Genomic DNA, 20365 nt, shown 5'->3' on the forward strand with positions numbered 1-20365 from the left:
GCGTTATGAACACTACAAAATCTCATTCCGTATCTGGTGTAGGATTCCAGAGGAACCAAGAAAACTTGCAGTCTCCAGACAAACAGTAAACCGAGAACAACAATTCTATAGATCAGCACAATGAGGGTACAATTAAATAAAGTCATGAAGCATTAAGCTCTTCAATTTACACAAAGAAAGATTTAACTACTATAAAAATCAATGCCTTTCTGTTAAACCTAGATAAAATTTTAGAAAAAAGCTTTACATATATTTCAGCAATAAGAATTCAGGATACCATTTTTACTGAGGGGTACTCAAGTCATCCATAGTTTAACCCCCTCTGCTGCTTGTTTTGCTTCAGATTTGTGAACATGGGCTTCGAAGAATAGCCAAATTATAGAGCAAAGTACTGTTTCTGTGATAGTAGATTAATGGATGATATGAAAGGAAATCAAGTCAGTAGCATCTTAGAAAAACTATGGAAAAAACAGTCTTTGAAGAAAAGTCTCATTTCATACTTTTCAAGCTAGATATTTCTTACATTATGGATAGACTCTTATTTGAAGAAAAATGTTGGTATGCACATTGTTCCTTCCATTGATTTGAAACATTCGGATGATGAGAGAAAATGAATATCAATTCTTGAATCTATACTCATACTAGGGTAAAAATTTTGAGGAATAAAAGAATGATAGTATATCTAATATGTTGGATATATATTCTTATCGAGAATGTTTGTGGGAATGTTCTAAAATTTTAGACCGTAAAAATTTGAATTGTTTGAATTGTTTGAGGAGGAAAAACTTTTCATTTCTCTTATCTAGATAATTGATTTGGTAAGATTATTATTCCATTCTTATTTCTAGACGATTCATAATATAAAATAAGAGGAAATATTCATTCTAATATTTAATTAAATATTTATAAATTGAAAAAAATAGAGTAGAAATGATTAAATATTGTAAATTAAGACTTATTGTACAAGTGAAGCATGGTATTGGAGAGGAGTTTTTTAAATGGATAGTTTATTATAGCTATTACACTAATCTATGAAAGATCCAATGACAAGGTGTGCATTCAATTAACATGACTATAAGTGGAAGGTTCAAGATGGAGTTAGAATCTAAAATATAGTTTTTAACAATATTTTCCTTCCAAAAGGGGCATCGGAATTGGCCAAGGACATGATGAATATATATCTTGTAAGAATTTTGAGTTTCTATCTATTCAATTTTATCAATTGTTAACATTTTGTATGGATTGAAGTTCTTACATTACCTTCTTTGGATGGAAATTCATCAGAGGTTAGAGATTGTGAATGAAAACCCATTGGTTTCCTAGAAGAACTTTCATTCATGAATTGCTTCTGGATTTTAAGGATCAACATATAATAAGTTTTTCCTGTCTCTTGTTGTCGTGTTATTGAAGTTGTGTTTTATTTTCTAGAACTTTGGTGTGGAAGTGTTATTGTTGTTTGTGACCAATATTTCTATTGTAGAATATTATTTCAATTTTTCGGGGTCATTTAGATCAGCCCTATTCATATTTCAATTTGGGGAAGTTTAATGTTAGTAGCATTCTATGAGTTGGAGTTTCATATGGTTATTTTATTTGAATAATTTCAAAAAAATATGTTGTTTATGTTAGATTTTTTTGTTTTTGTAACAATATATTTCATGGATTAAAATAATGCTTTATAAATAGAAGAAGTTTCTAAAGTTGCATGCAAAAATTTGTCAATTTAGGTGCATAGAATTGTGAGAAAATTATTAATTTTTAATGTTTCAATTTATGTTGGAAATTAACTTCATGAGGGATTCAATATCATATTTTCCTTCATATTTTATTTATTATTATTAATTTGAAAAATAAATTCATCTGGGACATTACAAATTACCCAAACTTGAATGCACTAGCTATTTCAAGTTGTAGGGTTTTCAAAACTACGCACTAGGTTTACACCTCACTAGAAATGACTAATTTAGAACTTCGATAACAATGACACCATTTTCATGATGAAATTAAAACATTTTCATTCATATACCATGGAGGGTTGAAGGCCAACTCTATGAGAGTGGGTTGTCTCACACAATTTGAGCTTAAATTTGACTTGAGATGGTTTTTCTAGTTGTATACCTTAGTAGGTATTTGAATCAAATAAAATTAACAACTAAAAATGACAAGTAAACCCAAATTTCTTATTTGATCCTAAAAGTTGTCACTAAGTCTATCAAGGGTAATTGTATGAAACCTTATATAGCTTATTTGACCATGCAAACATGAACTATATGAAATAAGTTCATTTTTACGTTCACATAAGTTTTTTCCTTGGTTATATTAATAATCATAGATGCACAAAAGGTAATTTTTATTTTCACAACACTAATTAATATTTCTTAATGTGTTTTGATGATCTAAAATTGGTCAAATGGATAAAAAACCAATGCCTATTTGATTGAGATTTAGAGTAAAACACAATACAAAAGAAAGGCAATAAATGGAAACACCAAAACAATAATCTAGACATACATTCCATCATGATATAGACATTATACACAAAGTATTCTTAGTGATCCAAAAATTAATTACATAAATCCACATTAATATAGGAAATAATTATTACAATGTGTAAAATGTTGTCCTGCTATCAAAATGCTTAATATATTCATGTCAACAATCATGACAATAGATAAATTTAATAGGATGTTAAAGTTCCCTTGTAGATATACAAATAGATTAGAGACATTCTTTCAAAAAAAAAAAAACTAATACAATTTATTCTTCAAATGCTTCAAAAACTCACCCCCTTTCAACGACTCGATGTGCTATAATTGTAGCCCTAGAAAATCCTTGCACTTACAAAATTTGGGATTGTCAAAAAAAAAAACCCACCTTTCTCTAAAGTGGAAAATTACTTTATAATAGTCAAAAGTTGTCAATCCAATTGCAACACTATAGAAGACAACAAGTCAACAATTAAAAACAATTCAGACCCAAAATCCTTCAAAATGGTTGCACCAAATGGAGTAGGATTAGATGAAGTAAATGGAGTTAGCTAATAGAAGGCCCTACAATAATGGTGAGTAGGTGGAGTGGGTGGAAGTTATATGCACCATTTCATTTCACACTCAATGTTTGAAATAGTTTTAAGTAATTTTTGTTTCAAACTTCCATTCTTTTTGCATTTTAGAGCCTTTGTCAATTTCCAAAAATCTATGGTGTTACTATGTTAAGGTTGGCCTCTTCCACATACTTTAATATAAATTACATATGTATCAATGGTTTGAATAAAATAGAACCATTTAAAACATCTACAATACACAAACAAACACTTTTGTCAATTTTTTTGGGAGGCTAAAAACCATTTCAATGATTTTGGTGGTTCTCAAATCATTCAAAATCTGAAAACACTTACCCACTCTCCTTTTAACAAACTCATAACCTTTTTTGATGATTTAGATGGTTCATTAACCATCAAAATTGTTGAAACACATTCTTTATCATCTATTATTTTTCTCTATTGACTCTTTTGAATAAAGTCGAACATTTTGAACAATTTAAATAGTTCACAAGCCATTAAAAATGTTACTTAACTTAAAAGGGGTAAAAATTTATTCAACACAGAGAATTACAAAGCAATAAGGGCTAGAAACCTTGCAAAGAACTAACACATTACCCAACTCTATTTGCGAAAACAACTTGCTCCAACATGTGAGACAATTCTAGAGTTAATTGCCCCTTATCCTCAATATTCCATCCATCCCTTTGATCAAAAGCCCATTTGGCTAGGCAGTCAACAACTCCATTCCACTCCCTATGAATGTGACTAAAATTAATAGATTCCAAGGAACGAGATAAGCATAGAATTTGTTTAGCAACTTGGGCTAAGTGCCAATTAACATCATCAAATTGTTGGTCATTCAGTAGAGCCACAACCACTTGAGAATCAGATTCACAAATAATCTTGTTCCAACCAAGAACACAACCTCTCTCTAGAGCATGCAAAATGGCAAGAGCCGCCATGTAATTGACATACATCTTCACCCTTTTATTTTTATCCATCAATATGTTCAACAAAAATGTTAACCTTTTTCAATGATTTTGATGGTTCGTGAACCATCCAAAATGGTTATAAGTACTTAAACAACTTAGCCTTTCAAAATTAAAAAAAAACATTATGGTGATACAATTGGTGTGTAAACCATCAGAAATGCCAACACACCCAAAGCATGATTTCCTTTGTATTTTTGGGCCAAAGAAATGGTTCCAAACCTTAACAAAATTCCGAGAAATATAAAAAAGTTGAATTTTACCATTTAGCATATGAATATTAGGATTTTCAATGCAATGTAACCTTGGAGATAGAGGCAAAATATAAGATAAAGAGATTTTTAAAAATTTGCAATAACTCTAATGGGTAGATTTAAAGCCCTATACCTTTTGTTAAGTATTTGCAAACATTTATGCTTGTAATTTTTTTTTAACCCTCTAATTAGAAATATGATGTTTCTACAGTCCATACTGTTTTGTTTATTTTTCTAGATTAAATTGAGTTTAAATATTCTTATATATTGACATCTTAGATCATACAACATGATCCTTCATCAAGATAAGAGAAAATATGTGGGGGGAATTGTAGGATCTAATGGGTATAAATACAGGGGGAGATTAAAATCAAGGAAAACGGAGAAAAAATGACAAGTGAAAGGGGCAAAGGAAAATAAAATTTGGAAAAATTTAAAGAAATTAAGACGAAAGATAATTTCAATAATGAGAATTGAATTACATAATCGTACATAAAATAACAATAACATATATGACATCATGTAAAATACCAAAGTAAGAACTATCATTATTAAAAAAGGATGCGAAAAGCAAAAATGAGATTAAAAAAGACAAAGAATCAGAAGATAAAAAGATTATAAATTAAAAAATAAGAATGAAAAATTTAGAGGAAGCATACTAGTAGTCATTATAACTAACTTCACGTATTCATATATCCTAAATGGTACAATGGGTTTTGACCAAAAAAAATTGTTTGTCTTCCTATGTGACTTAGGTGCTTATAGGTATTGTTTTGGCTTCTTGATAGTAATGATGCATGCTATGAGATCTGTTATGTGTGCAAGCATTAAAAAGTACTCATTTCAAAGTGTCACCCAATACTTACTTAAAGATGAGCCAATAATTGTGCACTACAACCACCTCAAAAATGGCTAATACTTATGTATAAATGTACCAGTATGTACCATATGTACCAATAAAGTTACACAACTCTTCCATTGCAGTCCAAAAATTCTAATTACTCAAAATAAAATAAATTTTATTAAAAAAATGAATGAACAAAAAATGAATGGTAATTGAAACATAGACAATAGTACTTTTCTCTAAAACCAGAATAGAATAGAATAATAAAATGGAATGGAATGGAATGAATGAATGAATGAAAGATTTTAATGACATCCACGAGACTAATCAGTCTATCTTTTAAGTTGATCTTGCTTTTTCAATTATAAATTTTGATCAGGTAGGGTGCCAGTTTTACTATCTTTTCTTCTTTAAACAATATCTTTAAAGATTTGGATTTTATCTATTTGTGTAATTGTATTCGATATCTTTATATCTTTACGTTCTATGATGTAGTGTCATTCTGTTTCGATTAATCTTGATGAAAATAAACAACAAATCCTTTCCGTCTACTACTATTTGGATATTTTTCATCTTCACATTTCACACTGTAGATGATAAATGAAGGAATGTGAAAACCTGATAAGGACGATGAAAACCTCTATGAGAAGAGAAGTACCAAACTAACTATGTAGAAACATCTAACAAAATGGTACATAAGGCAAGTTCTGAGTAAGTTAGATTGCATCTCAAATAAGTGGATGGACAACATTGCTTACAAACTTTTCATAACTTATATTATTAAGATATCATAGAATAATGTAGCTTCAACATCTTCATTGATAAGGATTGATTACTCTTTTACATTATGTTTGGCATATGTACAAATTTGTTTCAAATTATCATATTATTATACTACTCTTTTGATATTATCATTGACAAAGACAATTTTGAAGAAACTTGACAACAAATTCAATGCCATAACTCCCAAGTCCAAAAAACTAAATGAAAATTGAACAAAACTAAATGAAAGCTTTAAAATTTTATATGTAAAGATCAAAATTACAGATGTAGAATGGAACTAGAACAAAGAATAATTAACTTTATACTCTTTTAAGATGTAACTAATACAAATCTGATAATAGAACATCCAAACAAATCAGAATAATGCAATCTATAATAATATTCCATAACATATGTCAATCTTTTGCCATGAGAAACCAACATTGGAATACTTGAGGTTATCTCCCAATACACCAGGACCAGAGCTCTAATTTTCAGAGTAACTTGAGGATTCAAAATTCATTGCGGACTCAAAATCTCCACCCCATCCAGGGCTCTTTCACGAGGCAGGCTAGCTATTCTGCCCCCAAGAGTATTCCAAGCTATCAAAAGAATCCTAACTTTCAATGGCTTCATATGAACTAGATCCCTAAGAAATCACTCTTGGCTTTGTCCTTGGACAAGCCCCCCACTACAGAGATCTGCTTAGCGAACAAAATATCAGAAATCTTGGCTTAATGACACAACGAAGCATCAAAACTTAGACTCTTGGGCAAAGAAGGTAGCAACTGGCTCAAATAGCATCCCTATTATAGCTAGGGCTCAGAGTTTTTCTCCTCCCAAGCAAACTCTTTCCTTCAAGCAACAACTTCATCGCCAAAATTTCCAAGGCTGCCCTCCATCTGCATCCGGCTTGCCCTACAGGTGTCCACATGCCTAGGGATTCAGAAAATCTTTTCCCCCGTGGCCCACTCCTAATTTTGAGCACAAGGAACAGAAATGGAACAAGAAATCTATGGGTTGCAAACTGTTTGTGCTTCCTTCAGACTCCTTGAATCCTATGATTGCTCGACTCAAGGAAAATTCTTTCTTTGTGAAATGGTGTGGTAGTGGTGGGTCTAGCAAAGATATTCTTGACTGGTCGAAATCTTCCTTCTAGATCTAATTTTAGTAAGATAACTGCAAAATGATTTCTTTTTCTTAGAATGTGTGGACGCATCTTTGAAGAAAGCAATCACAAAAGGCAGTCCTCTTTTCTTCTAAGGTTCCACCTTTCACTTCCTTGATTGGAAACCAAGCTTTGATCTGGTGCATCACAAATTTGAGAAAACTCCAGTTTGGCTATCTTTAGTAGGCCTTCCATTTGAGTTTTGGTGTTCGGAGTCACTCTTGAAGATTGGCGATGCTCTTGGCTCCTTGGTGGGGATTGAGGCAAACTTCCTGAAATGCCTTTAAGGGGACATAGAAAGCATTTATGTTGAGATTGACCTCATAAAAGGTTTTTATAGTGAACTAGAAATCATTTCAGAATTTGGTAGATGGAATCAGAAAGTGTTAAGATTGGGCAAGGGAGGCCCTAGTAAATGTTTCCTTAGGAACCAAATAGTCAATAACAGTTCTCTGATAGCTTTCATGGGAGCCCTTAACATACTTCATCAGCATTCAGTGCCAATCACTTCTAGCCTAGACATTTAGAAGATGGTCTTGGATCGGGAAATTGCATCAGACCCAGCGGACTCAGTTGTTTTGGTTGCAGCCCACACAATCAAGATGGCTCTTTGATAGTCCCAAGTCAAACCCTCAGCCTCTCCTCCTATCTCAACTGTTGATCCAAACTTTCAGCTCCTTCACACTCCTAGAAAAAATTTGTGTCCAAGAGATAAATCAGGAGGTATAAACCAATCGATTCTAGGTCAGGTTTATCAGGGTTCCCTACCCTTTCCTTTGATTTTTCTTCCTCTCATTCTATCACTGATTGCTAAGCCTTAATCCCGAAAGGTCATCAGGAGTTTGTTTTGTCCAAAAAAAACTCCTTCCCTGAGTAGAGGGGCATTCAACATTTCTTCCCAACCTTCAGCTAAGTCTACCAAAAGAAAGAGCAATTTTAAGCGTAAGAAACTTAGGAGATCCCTCCTGACAAAAAAATCTAGTAAAAGCAAAAATATTCATCTGTCGAAAATCTTACAGGAAGAGGATGTTATTGAAGAAGATCTTAAAGCTGATCTTGAGGAGGATAATGAATCACACTTATCAGAAGGAGAAATTTCTCCTTCTTTAGATCTCCCCCCTTCCAATCAACATTTTAACCTCTCAGCTGAAATCCCTTACCCTTTTCTTTTCTCTCCGCCTTTTGGGTCTAATAGTCTTGATTTGACTAGTGAGCAGAATGCTCAGAATCTTCTGTAGAATCTCATGATAGGAGATGAGGACCCAGACTCAATCTTAGACACTCCCCTTGCAGTTTTGTACTCTTAGATTAAGGAAAAAAGGAAACTAGGGCTACACTAGAATCATGAGGGTTTGGAGAAGCCAGATTTTGGTTCTTCCCCTCCAAAGAAGGGTCGTAAATCATTCATTGAAGCTAGATCCTAGGATGGAGTGGCAGAGAATCAATCTAAACTATCAGACTATTGGAAAGTAGGGAAGGGGAGTTCCCTTCCTGAACAACAATGAAAATCCTATCATGGAATGTTAGGGGCCTCCATGCCCCTAACAAATAGAGGGTGACCAAAAGAAGGATTCTTTTGGTTAGTGTAGACTTAATCCTCTTGCATGAAACTAAATTGGAGGACAAGCAAGCAGTTTCCTTTGGAAGTGGAATTAGTCCTTTGTTCCAGGCATCTCTTCAATTGAGAGTAGCCTCAAAAGGAGCATTTGGAGGCTTAATGATAATTTGGAATCCTTCTCAAGTCAAAGCAGAAGGTATTGCATCCAGCAGGAATTGGCTTCTTGCCAAAATCAGTCATCTTCAAACAAACACTTCATTCTTTATTATAAATACCTATGGCCCAATGTCCCCACACAAAAAGTGACTCACATGGTCTTCTTTAGATATAGTCTTGTCTACTTTAGCTGAGGAACAAGTCTTCATTGGGGCTGACTTCAATGCTATCAGGAGTGCTTCTGACAAAAAGGGAGGAATCATCCGACTAGGTGGTTCCCAACAGGACTTCAATGATTGGATTTGAAGGAATGGTCTTTTGGAAATAGATTCAGGGCCCCACGCCTTGAAATGGACAAATAGAAGAAAATTATTTAGTAATATAGCAGAAAAAATAGATAGATTCTTCTGGCAAGGGGACTTGAGGCTTTTTCCCTTCACTCCCTCCTCTATTGTCCTTCCTTGTTCAGGTTCAGACCATTACCCCATTTTTCTCTCTTTGCAAGGCACTTAGGGAATGTCCAGGACTCCATTCAGGTTTGAAAATATGTGGATGAAAGACTAAAATTTTCTTACCCTGATAGAAAATTGGTGGAAGGAAGCATCATTTGAGGGATCGAAACTCTTCTACTTCATCGCAAAGCTAAAATTAGTTAAGCAGAAATTGCTCCAATGGAATTCTTAGCACTTCAAAAACATATTCTCAACAAAAAGATTACTAGAAGAGAGATTAGCAGCTCTTAATGACAGGATCATCTCCGTGGGAATGGATCAAGAATCCTTTCAATAGGAAAGGACCCTCCTTTTGGAGTATGACGACATTCTCTCTAAAGAAGAAATCTTCGGGAAGCAAAATTCTAGAGAGAACTGGCTCAAAATGGGGGATAAAAACACCAAGTTCTTTCATAATGTAACAAAAATCAGAAGAAGCAAGAATTGGATATCAAAACTACAAATTAAGCATAATCAAATCTCAGAGGACCCAGACGAAATAAAGAAAGAGATCATCACCTTTTATTCTAATCTCTTAAACAACAATGAAGGATCTTAATTGCTAGAACAAAAAAAGATTCTGGCAGGGATCCCCAAGATCATAACAAACAACCAAAATCAGATGCTAAATGAGATAATTAAGTTGGAAGAAGGATTCCAAGCTCTCAATCAACTCCCTTTTGGTAAGGCACCTAGCCCGGATGGGTTTCCTACAGATTTCTTCAAGAAGTGTTGGCATATCGTAGGACAAGACCTCTCAAAAGCTCTAGAGTGCTCAAGAAGATTAGGGAATATTCTCAAAGAAGTAAAGAACACATTCATAGCGCTCATTCCAAAGAAGGAGAAGGCAGAAAATCTTGGAGATTATAGGCCCATCTCTTTATGCAACACGGTTTATTAAATTCTCTCAAAAGTTATGACTAACAGATTGAAGCCTCTCATGGACAACATCATTTCAGAAGAACAGATAGGATTTATCCCTGGTCGCTCAATCCTTGATGGGGTGATTATAGTGCAAGAAGAAATCCACACTCTTCAAAGCACAAACAGGTCAGGTATGATAACAAAAATATACATAACAAAAGCTTATGATAGTGTAGATTGGTGCTTTCTCTGCAAAATCATGCAAGCATTTGGCTTTGAAAAACAATGGATCAACTGGGTATTTGAATGCATATCAACTCCTAGATTTTCACTTTTGATAAATGGAAAACTAGCGGGCTTCTTTTCCTTTTCAAGGGGTATCAGACAAGGAGACCCTTTATCTCCTTTCCTCCACATCATAATGGGGGAGGCCTTGGGAAGGGCAATCAGAGCTAGTCATACTAATAGCCTTTTATAGGGAATCAAAGTAACAAAAGATTTTGTAGTCACACACCAGTAGTTTGTAGGCGATAACCTTCTCTTGGGGGCAAAAAAAGTTAAGGAAGCTTCCCATCTAAATCAGATACTAGAAACTTATGGAAAGACATTAGGCCAATTAAGAAATAAGGATAAAACTAAAGTTTATTTTTTCACTACTCCAATCTTATTGCAGACCAAAATTCTTAGAATTCTAAACTGCAGAGAATGATCTCTCCCTTGTATTCACTTCGGCATTCCAATAGACTGAGGTCTAAGGAACTCTAAATTTTGGGATCCTTTAAAACTAAAAGGAGCAAAATTCAAACTCTTGGAAGGGCAAGTGGCTCTCTTGGGCGGGAAGGCTAGTGATGATCCAAGCAGTGGCTTCGACCATTCCTATTTATCTTTTATCCATATTATCTTTATCATCTAGTGCTAACTCCTTCATAATTAATAAGATGAGAAATTTCTTTTGGCAAAATACTAAGGAAAAGCACAAAATTGCCTCAATAGCTTGGGATAAAATTATCAAGCCCTGGACAATGGGAGGTCTAAGCATCAAAGACCTTAAATTGCAAAACATAGCCCTAGGGGCTAAACTAGTCTGGAAGTTCATTAAAAACCCTAATGCAACATGGGTTAGAATGCTGGAAACCAAGTATCTACCAGAACAGGACCACCTCAACATTCGTAGAATAGACAATTTTCCCAAGGGATCTAGAACTTGGAATTTCATCATTTCCTACAAAAATCTAGTTTTATAATCGATCACACAAGATATTCATGATGGATCATCTACACCTTTCTGGGAGGACCCTTGGGGTGGTTATCCACCTCTGGCATACTCCACTGATATTCCTACTACAGAATACTAGTTTAAACAACATTTGGATTCCCGAGTTAGAGACTACTTGGAAATGGATGACCTGTCCAATTCCCAAAGTTGAAGGTGGAAATCAATGGAGGGCTCACCAATCCCAAGGCAAGATCTAGATCAACTCCTAGAACAAATAGAAGCAAGAAATATCAGCCCCAGAAGAGGGGTAGACTCCTTGATCTGGGCACCATCCAAAACATGGCAGTATAATTCAAAAGATGGATATATAGTTCTAGTCAGTTTTGTAGATTAGGACATGCAAGACATCCCTTTGAATCTGTTTTGGAGCCCCAAAATCATCCCAAAACTAGGCATCTTCGCATGGCTAGCCTTTCATAAAAAAATTTTCTAACTGCAGAAAAGTTAGAAAAAATGGGTTACGAAGGACCATCAAGACGCATTTTGTGCAAAGCCCAGGTAGAGACAATGCACCACCTCCTATGGAATTGCCCCTTTGCTTGTAAATGTTGGAGGTGGCTTTGTGCTAAGCTAGGTTTGTTTATTGCCCTATCTAATGATATCAAGTCTCTATTCCAAAGTTGGCCTCTTCCACTTAAGGAGAGCTCCCTCAGTCAAATTATGGAAATGTCCCCATCATGCTTAGTCTAGGAAATCTGCAAAGAAAGGAATCGTAGGTTATTTGAAGGAAAATCTAGGAGTCAAGAATCAGTTCTAAACTCAATTGAATCGGCAATAGTGGACTCGGTTAACTGCAAAATAGCTTATTCTTTGGACCAGTCCAAAGTCTTCTCTTCATGGGATGAAAGTATCAGGCAAAAATGGCGAGGGATCATAATTCCTCCATCCTTTGGTCAAAAAAACAATTTTAGAAAAGTTGCAACCTGGTCTCCTCCAAAGCCTAGCTGGTTAAAATTAAACTTTGATGGTGCCTCCAGAGGTAACCCAGGTCCCTCTAGAATAGGTTACATAATTAGAGATCACTTATGAGCAATAATAGGGAAAATGGCAAAGCCGATTCCACCAGACACCAACAATATAGCAGAATTCAAAGCATTGCAACTTGGTTTGATGGACTGCATCAACCATGGCTTAAGAAATGTCTCAGTGGAAGGAGACTTGGAGATAGCAATTAATGCAATTAGGAAGAAAAAACTACAAACTAGAGACTTCAAGCAATTTTAGATAAAATATTAGAAAATTTGATCAGAATTGAGCATTATGAAGCTAAACATATCTATAGGGAAGCAAATGCAGTGGCAGATGCCCTATCAAAACTAGCAGGTCAAGGAACTTTCATACACTGGTGGGAGCAGAGTGATCGGTCTAATGGTAAAGCAGATCAGAATAATCAGTAGGTTTTGTCCATTTAGGGTCTTTGGAAAATGCACTAGACCATCTTGAATGAGGAGGGAAGATTATAGTTGCTTATCAATTTTAAAGCAACTGTCTAAACACATACTTTTGGTGGTCTTGGAGTAACGGCTATATAATTTTTGAATTTAATTTCCACTTTACCCTAGGTTTAGTGGTGGGTCTGGATCATTTTTTGTCATCCAACCGCTTAACCTAACTAAGCTTTCTCCTAATCTCGCTTCCTGAAGCTCCAACTACTAAGAGCTATCATTTTGTACCCAAGGCATGTGCCTATCCACAGGTTGTCCTCTTTAATTGCGCCCGGGAGATTTGGCTTGCCCAGGACAATTATTCTCTGGCACCTTTGCTAGAGATATTAATGCAAACTCGTTCCTCATTATTAGGTGTTGAAGACAGCGCCCGATGATCTTGTCTTGGCGTTTTCTGCAAGCCACTTTCATTCCTATCCTACTAAAACCATTTCATAGTTCATTCTGGTCTTTTTCTCTTGTCGGTTTCCTTCTTTGATCAACCATGTCGACTGAGGCTCCATATGGCTTCATTATGAGTGTTTATCCAAGGCCTTCCTCATGCTTTGGAGCAGGCACTCCCATTTCCTTCTCAGCCTCCACGCGCCAGGTATCCTTCAGAAAGATCATAGATTTGAGACTGAAGCATCTCCTCATTCACTTAGACCCTCATGTTCTCCTTGCAGTAAGGATGATACTAGGTAGTGGCCATTTGAATAGGGATGAGTATCTGCGAGATAACACCAGTATCTCCTCCAGATTTGTGGCTTCTTTGCTGGATCAAAAATTACGTAAGCAAGCCATATGGAGCCTTGCTAAGGAGTTCTTTCCTGAGGAAATCCTTCAAGAATTTCAAAAGATTTTGAATAAGGCCCTCCATGACTCAGGGGCTCCTCGACCAAGCGACCGGATACTATTCAATGCCCACAGAGAGTTCATCAAGTATTATCCTTCCTTGCTGGACTTGAAAGGGAAAGACTTGGATAGACACAAGGTTTTCACTCGAGTTGGACTGAGCTACCTCAAATGGCGGTTCCTAAGGGAAAATCCAGAGGTCCAAGACAGAGAGGAAGACCTCTTCCAATTTGCAAGACTCAATGGAATCCTGCCCCTGAAAGCTGCAGACGAACAGCCTCAAGTCGATCAAGATTGTCGGGGTGGAGCAAGAAGGGGTCGTCGGGGCTCTGGTTGTGGTCATGGCCGCCCTGCAGCCAGAGCCCATGGGAGAGTGAGAATTGAACCGTCCCAATCTGAACCCTCCAGTGCAAGCTAGGTTCTCTAATTTGGTGCTGTGAAAAATCTTTTTTTGAAATTTAATCCAAGACTACCTATAGTTTATTTTGGCTACTTAGTTATGTTTAAAATCTCTGTTATCCAGGCAGTTGAGAATCTGCCATCTAAGCTCTTTTTAGCTTTATCATTTTAAGACTGCAAAATTTCGTTAGGTTTTTATAAGGATAAATCATGATTCTTATGGTTTTCTGCCTGTTTGGAAACCATTTTTCGTTGGAAATGCCGAGAATGGTTTTTTATGCTATGCCACTCAGCTATGACAATACTGTAATTAATTCCAGAATAATATGAATCTCAGCTCTACCTTTACCAATCAAAATAAATATATATTCCATAACATTTATAAAACTAAATATACTTAGACACATCAATTCAAATCTGAAATAACATTTACATTATTTGTTATATTTTAGTGTGGAGCTTCCAGGACTTTCCTTTTAATGGTGCAAGAGAGAGGGCCCAGTAGTAGTTGTGAGCATGTAGTAGTTGAACGAAATAGCATAATATCTTTATTATTTCAAATGTGTCCTGGTCTCTTCTATGTAAGATTAAATTTGGTTATATAGACAACTTACCACATTCATTTATCTTCAATAACCCGTAAGAAATTCTACTCCATATATCTTGCATTGACAAATCTGCAATAAAAATTACGTTCTCTACTATTTTACCATAGAACTTCCAAGGACTTTTCATTTCGATGTTGTAGTTTATATTTTAAAAATTCATTTCGGCATTCCTGAGTCTATCCATGATGCGGTAATTCTTTCTATAAATTGGGCTTCTATTCGAAGCACATGGTCACATATCTGAAGCAGAGGAAGCAGCAGGGGTGGTTAAACTATGGACGATTTCAGTACCCCTCAGTAAGTATTTATCTCCTGAATTCTTATTTGAGTCGAGAGAAATTTCTTGTGTTAATTATTTGTTTCTGTTGTTAATTCTTAGGTGATTGGCAATTTGGCAGGCCTTACAAAACTAGTTGTCTTGACTGATTGATTTGAGCTTTTAGAAAACCAATTATGTATTTTTTTGGTTGGGTATTCAAAAAAATATAAGAAACTTCTTTCTGAAAGTTCGTGGGTTCAACAGGAAGACATTGATTTTTACAGTAGTTGAACTTTATTTGTAAAAATTGAAGGACGTGATGCTGGGCTTGATGCTTCAAGACTTTATGGGCTTGATTGTGCTGATTTGTAAAATTGTTGTTCTAGGTTCGCTGTTTGTCTGGAGACTGCAAGTTTTCTTGCTTCCTCTGGAAACCCTACACCAGACTTGGAATGAGATCTGTAGTGTGCATAAAGAAAACAGAGATCCTTTTCTTCTGAAGAAACATGAAGGTGTGGCGTATTTGTGTGTTTCTTCACTTTATATGGAAGTCAGAGATGGAAAATATGATGAGTGCAATATCCAGAACGCAGACACAGTCTCATCTCCCAGCCTCAAGGGTGATGATGATCAGCCGGCCCTTGTTCATAAAGGGGCTTTCAACCGGTTTCAATATATTCTGGAGAATACAGATCTCGATACCCAGGTAAACAAGCCCTTAATTCCATCTTAATCATCTCCTCTTCGTATTCTTTTTGTAAGAGAAATGCCCCTTCTATCTGAATCCCCATTTCTGAGAGACAATGAGAGTTTATACATATGAGGAATGACTTCGTATACAATCCTTAAAAATTCGAAACTTGATTTTAGTGATGGTCCAGCTTTACCACTCTGCCATACATCTCAAAACATATCAAGCAATCTCCATAGCGATTTGTTAATCAATTATTGTGTGCCATTAGTGAAGAATCATTTTTGCCTTATTCGATCGAGATCTGAGTTCTCAAATATAGAGTAATGAAGTTTATTTGTTTTGTTCAATCAGGTGCAGGCTTTACGGGAACAAGCCATTATATTTGGGGGGCATTCCATAGGAGGTGCAGTTGCAACCCTAGCCACTCTTTTCTTTTTGGGAAAGGGTTTGAGAAACACACCTCCTTCTTGCATTACATTTGGCTCTCCTTTAGTGGGAGATGCTAGACTTGGGCAGGCGATTGCTCGCCAGGATTGGTCTGGAAAATTTTGTCATGTGGTATCAGTTGCCGAGCCTCTCAATACAATTGTGCCTCACTGGGGGCCTGGATCGGATCTTCCGATTCAAGAGGCTTCCAGGACTCTTGTTAACAATGGCCTACAGTACACAGGTTCTCCCAGTATTCTGTATAGACCCTCTGGTACTTATATGTTCTGTTCAATGAACCGTGCAGCTTGTTTTGATGACTCTGAAGCTATCCTGAAGATACTACATTGCACTCTGCAAAGCAACCAAGGATTGTCTTTTGATCAAATTGTAGATGCCTGTATTTCAGAGCATACAGGCTATGGCAAGTTGTTGAAAGATATCACTGAAAACTTACAGAATTCATGGCAAATTGCAAACTTTGTCCCAGACTCCTTTGAGATGGGAATAGCACTGGCATTGGAAGCAATTGGCGTTGGGGCTCAGGTAATCTGAATGCTTCAATTTATCTTTGAATAGTAATCAGCCTTATTTTATTCATTTACAATTAAATGTGTCTTTGTGAGTAGATTTTTCCTAGTTTTCTCTTGCCTGAGTTATCCCATTTCTGGGGTTTCGTCATCTGTGAATATTGGAAATTTACATTTTTAGGCAGAAAAAGAGGGGAACTATATATGGAAAAGGAAAAAAGAATGGTAGATACGATGTTTCATTTGTTTCAAGAAATGATTCTGTAAACGTATTGTTTTTGGTATTTTAATTTTTTTGATTGGAAGATTTTAAATCAAATATATAGTGATATTATAGTATAAGTCTTAGATTGATATCTTTTCAGTTGAGAGTTCAGGACTGATGGGTATCTATTCTATCAAAGCTTTTTGAGAATAGAATCTGAGCGTCAGGATGAGTTAGGGACTGATGGGCATCTATTTTATCAAAGCTGTCTGAGAATAGAATCTGAGCATTAGGATGAAACCTCTTTGACTAAAAGTCAAGGGTTGAGGGTTATCCATTCTTCTGAAGCCCTCCCAGGTATGATCCTGGCCTTATCCCTTATGGTCTCAGGGCTTTACACTCAGGAAGACTCCTTCAAAACCTTTCAACTTCTCCCCTAAAATAAAAGCCCATTAGTTATAATATGTAATTTAAAATGTTGATAAAAGAATATAAAAAAATTATACTAAGAAAATAAATATTTTATTATTAGACCCCAACATATTTCACTTTTAGAGTAAGGCTGACTAGTTATTAATGTGGAAGTTTCACCATGAGATAGAATGGGCATTGGAAAGAGTCTCCATCACCCAATTTTATAGAGTTGATACTTTGCTCTTTTAGCCTTCAGGCCATGCTTTTAGCGTTGACATCTAATAAATGTGGGGTGGTCTTACTTGTTTGTCATCATCTGATAAATGTTACAGGTTATTTCCACATATATTAGGGCTATTTAGAGATGTTTTTGGTTGAAGTGCATTTGTTGCTTGTTTCTAATTACCATTCATTTTGTTAGATGATGTAGATTGCTTAGACATTAAGTCTGATCGACTTTGATTTTTAAGCATAATATGGATGTACTTACTGCCCTCAGAAAAGCCAGAGAGATGAAAAACGAGCAAGACACCAACATTGATAAACTGAATTTTGAGTTGAGCCTAAGTCAAAGCAATATGGCACAGCTTGAATGGTACAAATCTACTTGTAAGGCCCCTGGCTATTATGATACCTTCAAACCGCAAATTGATAGGAAGCATATTAGAGCAGATGAGTGTAGAATGAAATTGGCATCATTTTGGGATGGCATAGTTGGGCTGGTGGAGATGCACCAGTTGCCCAGCGACTTCCAAACCCAAAACAAATGGATTAATGCTGGCAATGCATATATGAAACTTGTGGAGCCTCTGGACATTGCAAGCTACTATCAAAATGATAGCAGACATGGCAATAGTGGAAATTATCTATCAGCAGGCATTAGGCCCCACCGCCATGAGGTACTTCAGAAAAGGCTGGATGATAAAAACCGAACTCGCACAGGTAGAGATAGGAGGCCCCGCACAAAGTTTGCATCCTGGACTGAAGACTCTTGCTTTTGGGCTCATGTGGAAGAAGCCCTGAAAATTCTTCAACATCAAGCCATGAATGCTCCACAGATAGAAGGCCTTGAAAATTTTGAATGTTATATGGGGAATATGAACAAGAATCGCAGTATCTCTGATGAGGTTTTCTTGGAGGGAAGTAGCGTCATGACATGGTGGCAACGATACAGAGATCTTCGACATCAATCCCAGCAGTGGCAATCAAGCTCTCCTTTGTTTAACTTCATGAACAACCAGGGTTGGAATGTCAGGGGAAATTAGAAGAAAAATCATGTTTCTTCATTGAGGAAGAGATTTCAGAGTTTTATTTCAGTCGAAGTTGTCAATCTCTATGTTTTGTTTTCAATCTAGATAAGTTTGTTGCAGTCATTTAAGATATTTTGGTAAATAAACTCCAGTTATGTGTCTGGAGTCTATTTAATTTATGTGGTATTGGTAATTTTCTTTGTAATTGAGCACAGTAGAAAGTCTTGAGAAGTTTGAAGATCGTGTGGAGGACGATCAAAGATTACAGTATTTCTGATGAGGTTTTCCTGGAGAAGAGTACTGGTAGGATTCAAATCTGGGATCTTCCTAGAATGGTTCTACAAGCCCATTTTTAATTTGGATGTGGCTTATTTTCAATAAATCACAGTAGTGGCAGTCAAACTCTCTTTTGTTTAACTTCATGGATACTTAAGGTTTGAAAGCCATGGAAATTTAGAAAAAGAAGGGTTTTTTTTTTGTTTTTGTTTTTATTTTATTTAAGCTTTATTACATTTAAACTTGTCAATTTCTGTGTTTTTTTTTCAATCTAAATAAATTTGATGCTGTGATTTAAAATATTTTGATAAATAGATTCCATTTAGGTTTTCTAGTTGTTTCAATTGGATTATGTTAGATAGAGGTGAAGAAGTAAGTTTTGGAAAGTGTATATTTTCAGAAATGTAAGTCAGGTAATAAGGTTTTTATTCAAAAGATGTGAAAAAGAAAAAGAGCCTTTTGTTTAAATTAGATAAAATTTCAGATCAATACAACAGTAAGGTTGATAATAACTCTCTTTTGTCTAACTTCCTGGACACCAAGGTTTGGAAGCCAAGGAAATTTAGAGGAAACAACTATTTTCTTCAACAGAGTAGGGTTTTCAGAATTTTATTATATTCGAACTTCTCAATTTCTGTGTTTTTTCTTTTCAAATTAGATAAGTTTATTATTGTCATTTAAAATATTTTGATAAACGAAACTCTATTTAAGTTCTGCAGTTGTTTAAATTTAAATATATATTAATAGAATTTTGACATCATTTTAAACCTTTTTTGGATTATGATAGATAGAGATGAGGAAAGAGGTTTTAGAAAATCCATATTTTTAGTAATATAAATGGAATGATAAAACATATTTTAGATTAAATTCCAGATCAATACAACTGTAAGGTTAATTATAAATACAATAATCTTTATGAGTTTTTGCAAACCACAAATATTCATATAATTGACTTTTAATCACTCGAATTAAGCTAAAATACTCTACTTATTTAAAACATATATGAAGACTATATAGAATATTTATATAACTACTATCTATGATAATTACTATACAATTCTTGCTTCTTTTTCAAACCAATTGCCTATTTTAGGAAATCCACGGCCTTTTTAACCTTTCAATGCCATCAAACTTCCATTGCAAGGTTAGTAGTGAAGATAAACTGCTCTCAAGAATTCAGAGTTATATTTCAAACAAGAGCATTCAGAGTTTTATATTTAGCATAGATTTTATTGAATTATTTTAAAGCTTCTAGTTTGAAGCTTTCAATTTAATTTTATTGAAGAGGAAATTTTAAGAGACTTGAAGTACTGAATTAAAAATATTATTGGTATTATCAAATTATGATATTATAGTTGATTCTAATAGTTTAATATTTTAGTAAAATAGATAATTAAACAATTAGACCTATATATTATTGTTAAGAGATTACATTAATTTAAGTAATAAAATTTATTTGTTTTTTATTTGATAAAATTTCTTTTTAGAAATCTATTTTATGGGAGGTTATTAGGTACTAAGAAATTATACCATGCTTGATGAATTCAAAGGTGGTTTACCATTGGATTATAGCTTATAAGCAAATACAATTTTAATTTTTAATGTATTTAGTTTAATTTT

At 35.0% G+C, this 20365-nt stretch overlaps 2 protein-coding genes across 2 annotated transcripts; both read left to right on the forward strand.

Moving 5' to 3' along the window:
- The first annotated feature begins 14824 nt into the window (after positions 1 to 14824).
- LOC131075179 (protein EDS1B-like) lies at positions 14825 to 17840 on the forward strand. The gene is made up of 4 exons (XM_058012011.2): positions 14825 to 14988; positions 15337 to 15656; positions 15996 to 16616; positions 17719 to 17840. The coding sequence occupies exons 2-4, from the start codon at positions 15495 to 15497 to the stop codon at positions 17758 to 17760; spliced, it is 825 nt and encodes a 274-aa protein (XP_057867994.1). The 5' UTR covers positions 14825 to 14988; positions 15337 to 15494; the 3' UTR covers positions 17761 to 17840.
- On the forward strand, positions 17798 to 18484 carry LOC131075150 (lipase-like PAD4). Its single transcript, XM_058011970.1, has one exon. It carries the CDS (start codon positions 17798 to 17800, stop codon positions 18482 to 18484), a length of 687 nt encoding a protein of 228 aa, XP_057867953.1.
- The last annotated feature ends 1881 nt before the right edge of the window (positions 18485 to 20365 follow it).

The sequence above is a fragment of the Cryptomeria japonica genome, chromosome 5, assembly GCF_030272615.1.
Source record: "Cryptomeria japonica chromosome 5, Sugi_1.0, whole genome shotgun sequence".
NCBI lineage: Eukaryota > Viridiplantae > Streptophyta > Pinopsida > Cupressales > Cupressaceae > Cryptomeria > Cryptomeria japonica.

Excerpts from the sequence above, each read along its gene's own strand:
- LOC131075179 (XM_058012011.2), top strand. The coding sequence starts at position 15,495 with ATGGAAGTCAGAGATGGAAAATATGATGAGTGCAATATCCAGAACGCA. Across the intron at positions 15,657-15,995 it reads ATACAGATCTCGATACCCAG|GTGCAGGCTTTACGGGAACA; the intron begins GTAAACAAGCCC and ends TTGTTCAATCAG. Across the intron at positions 16,617-17,718 it reads CAATTGGCGTTGGGGCTCAG|AAAAGCCAGAGAGATGAAAA; the intron begins GTAATCTGAATG and ends TACTGCCCTCAG.
- LOC131075150 (XM_058011970.1), top strand. The coding sequence starts at position 17,798 with ATGGCACAGCTTGAATGGTACAAATCTACTTGTAAGGCCCCTGGCTAT.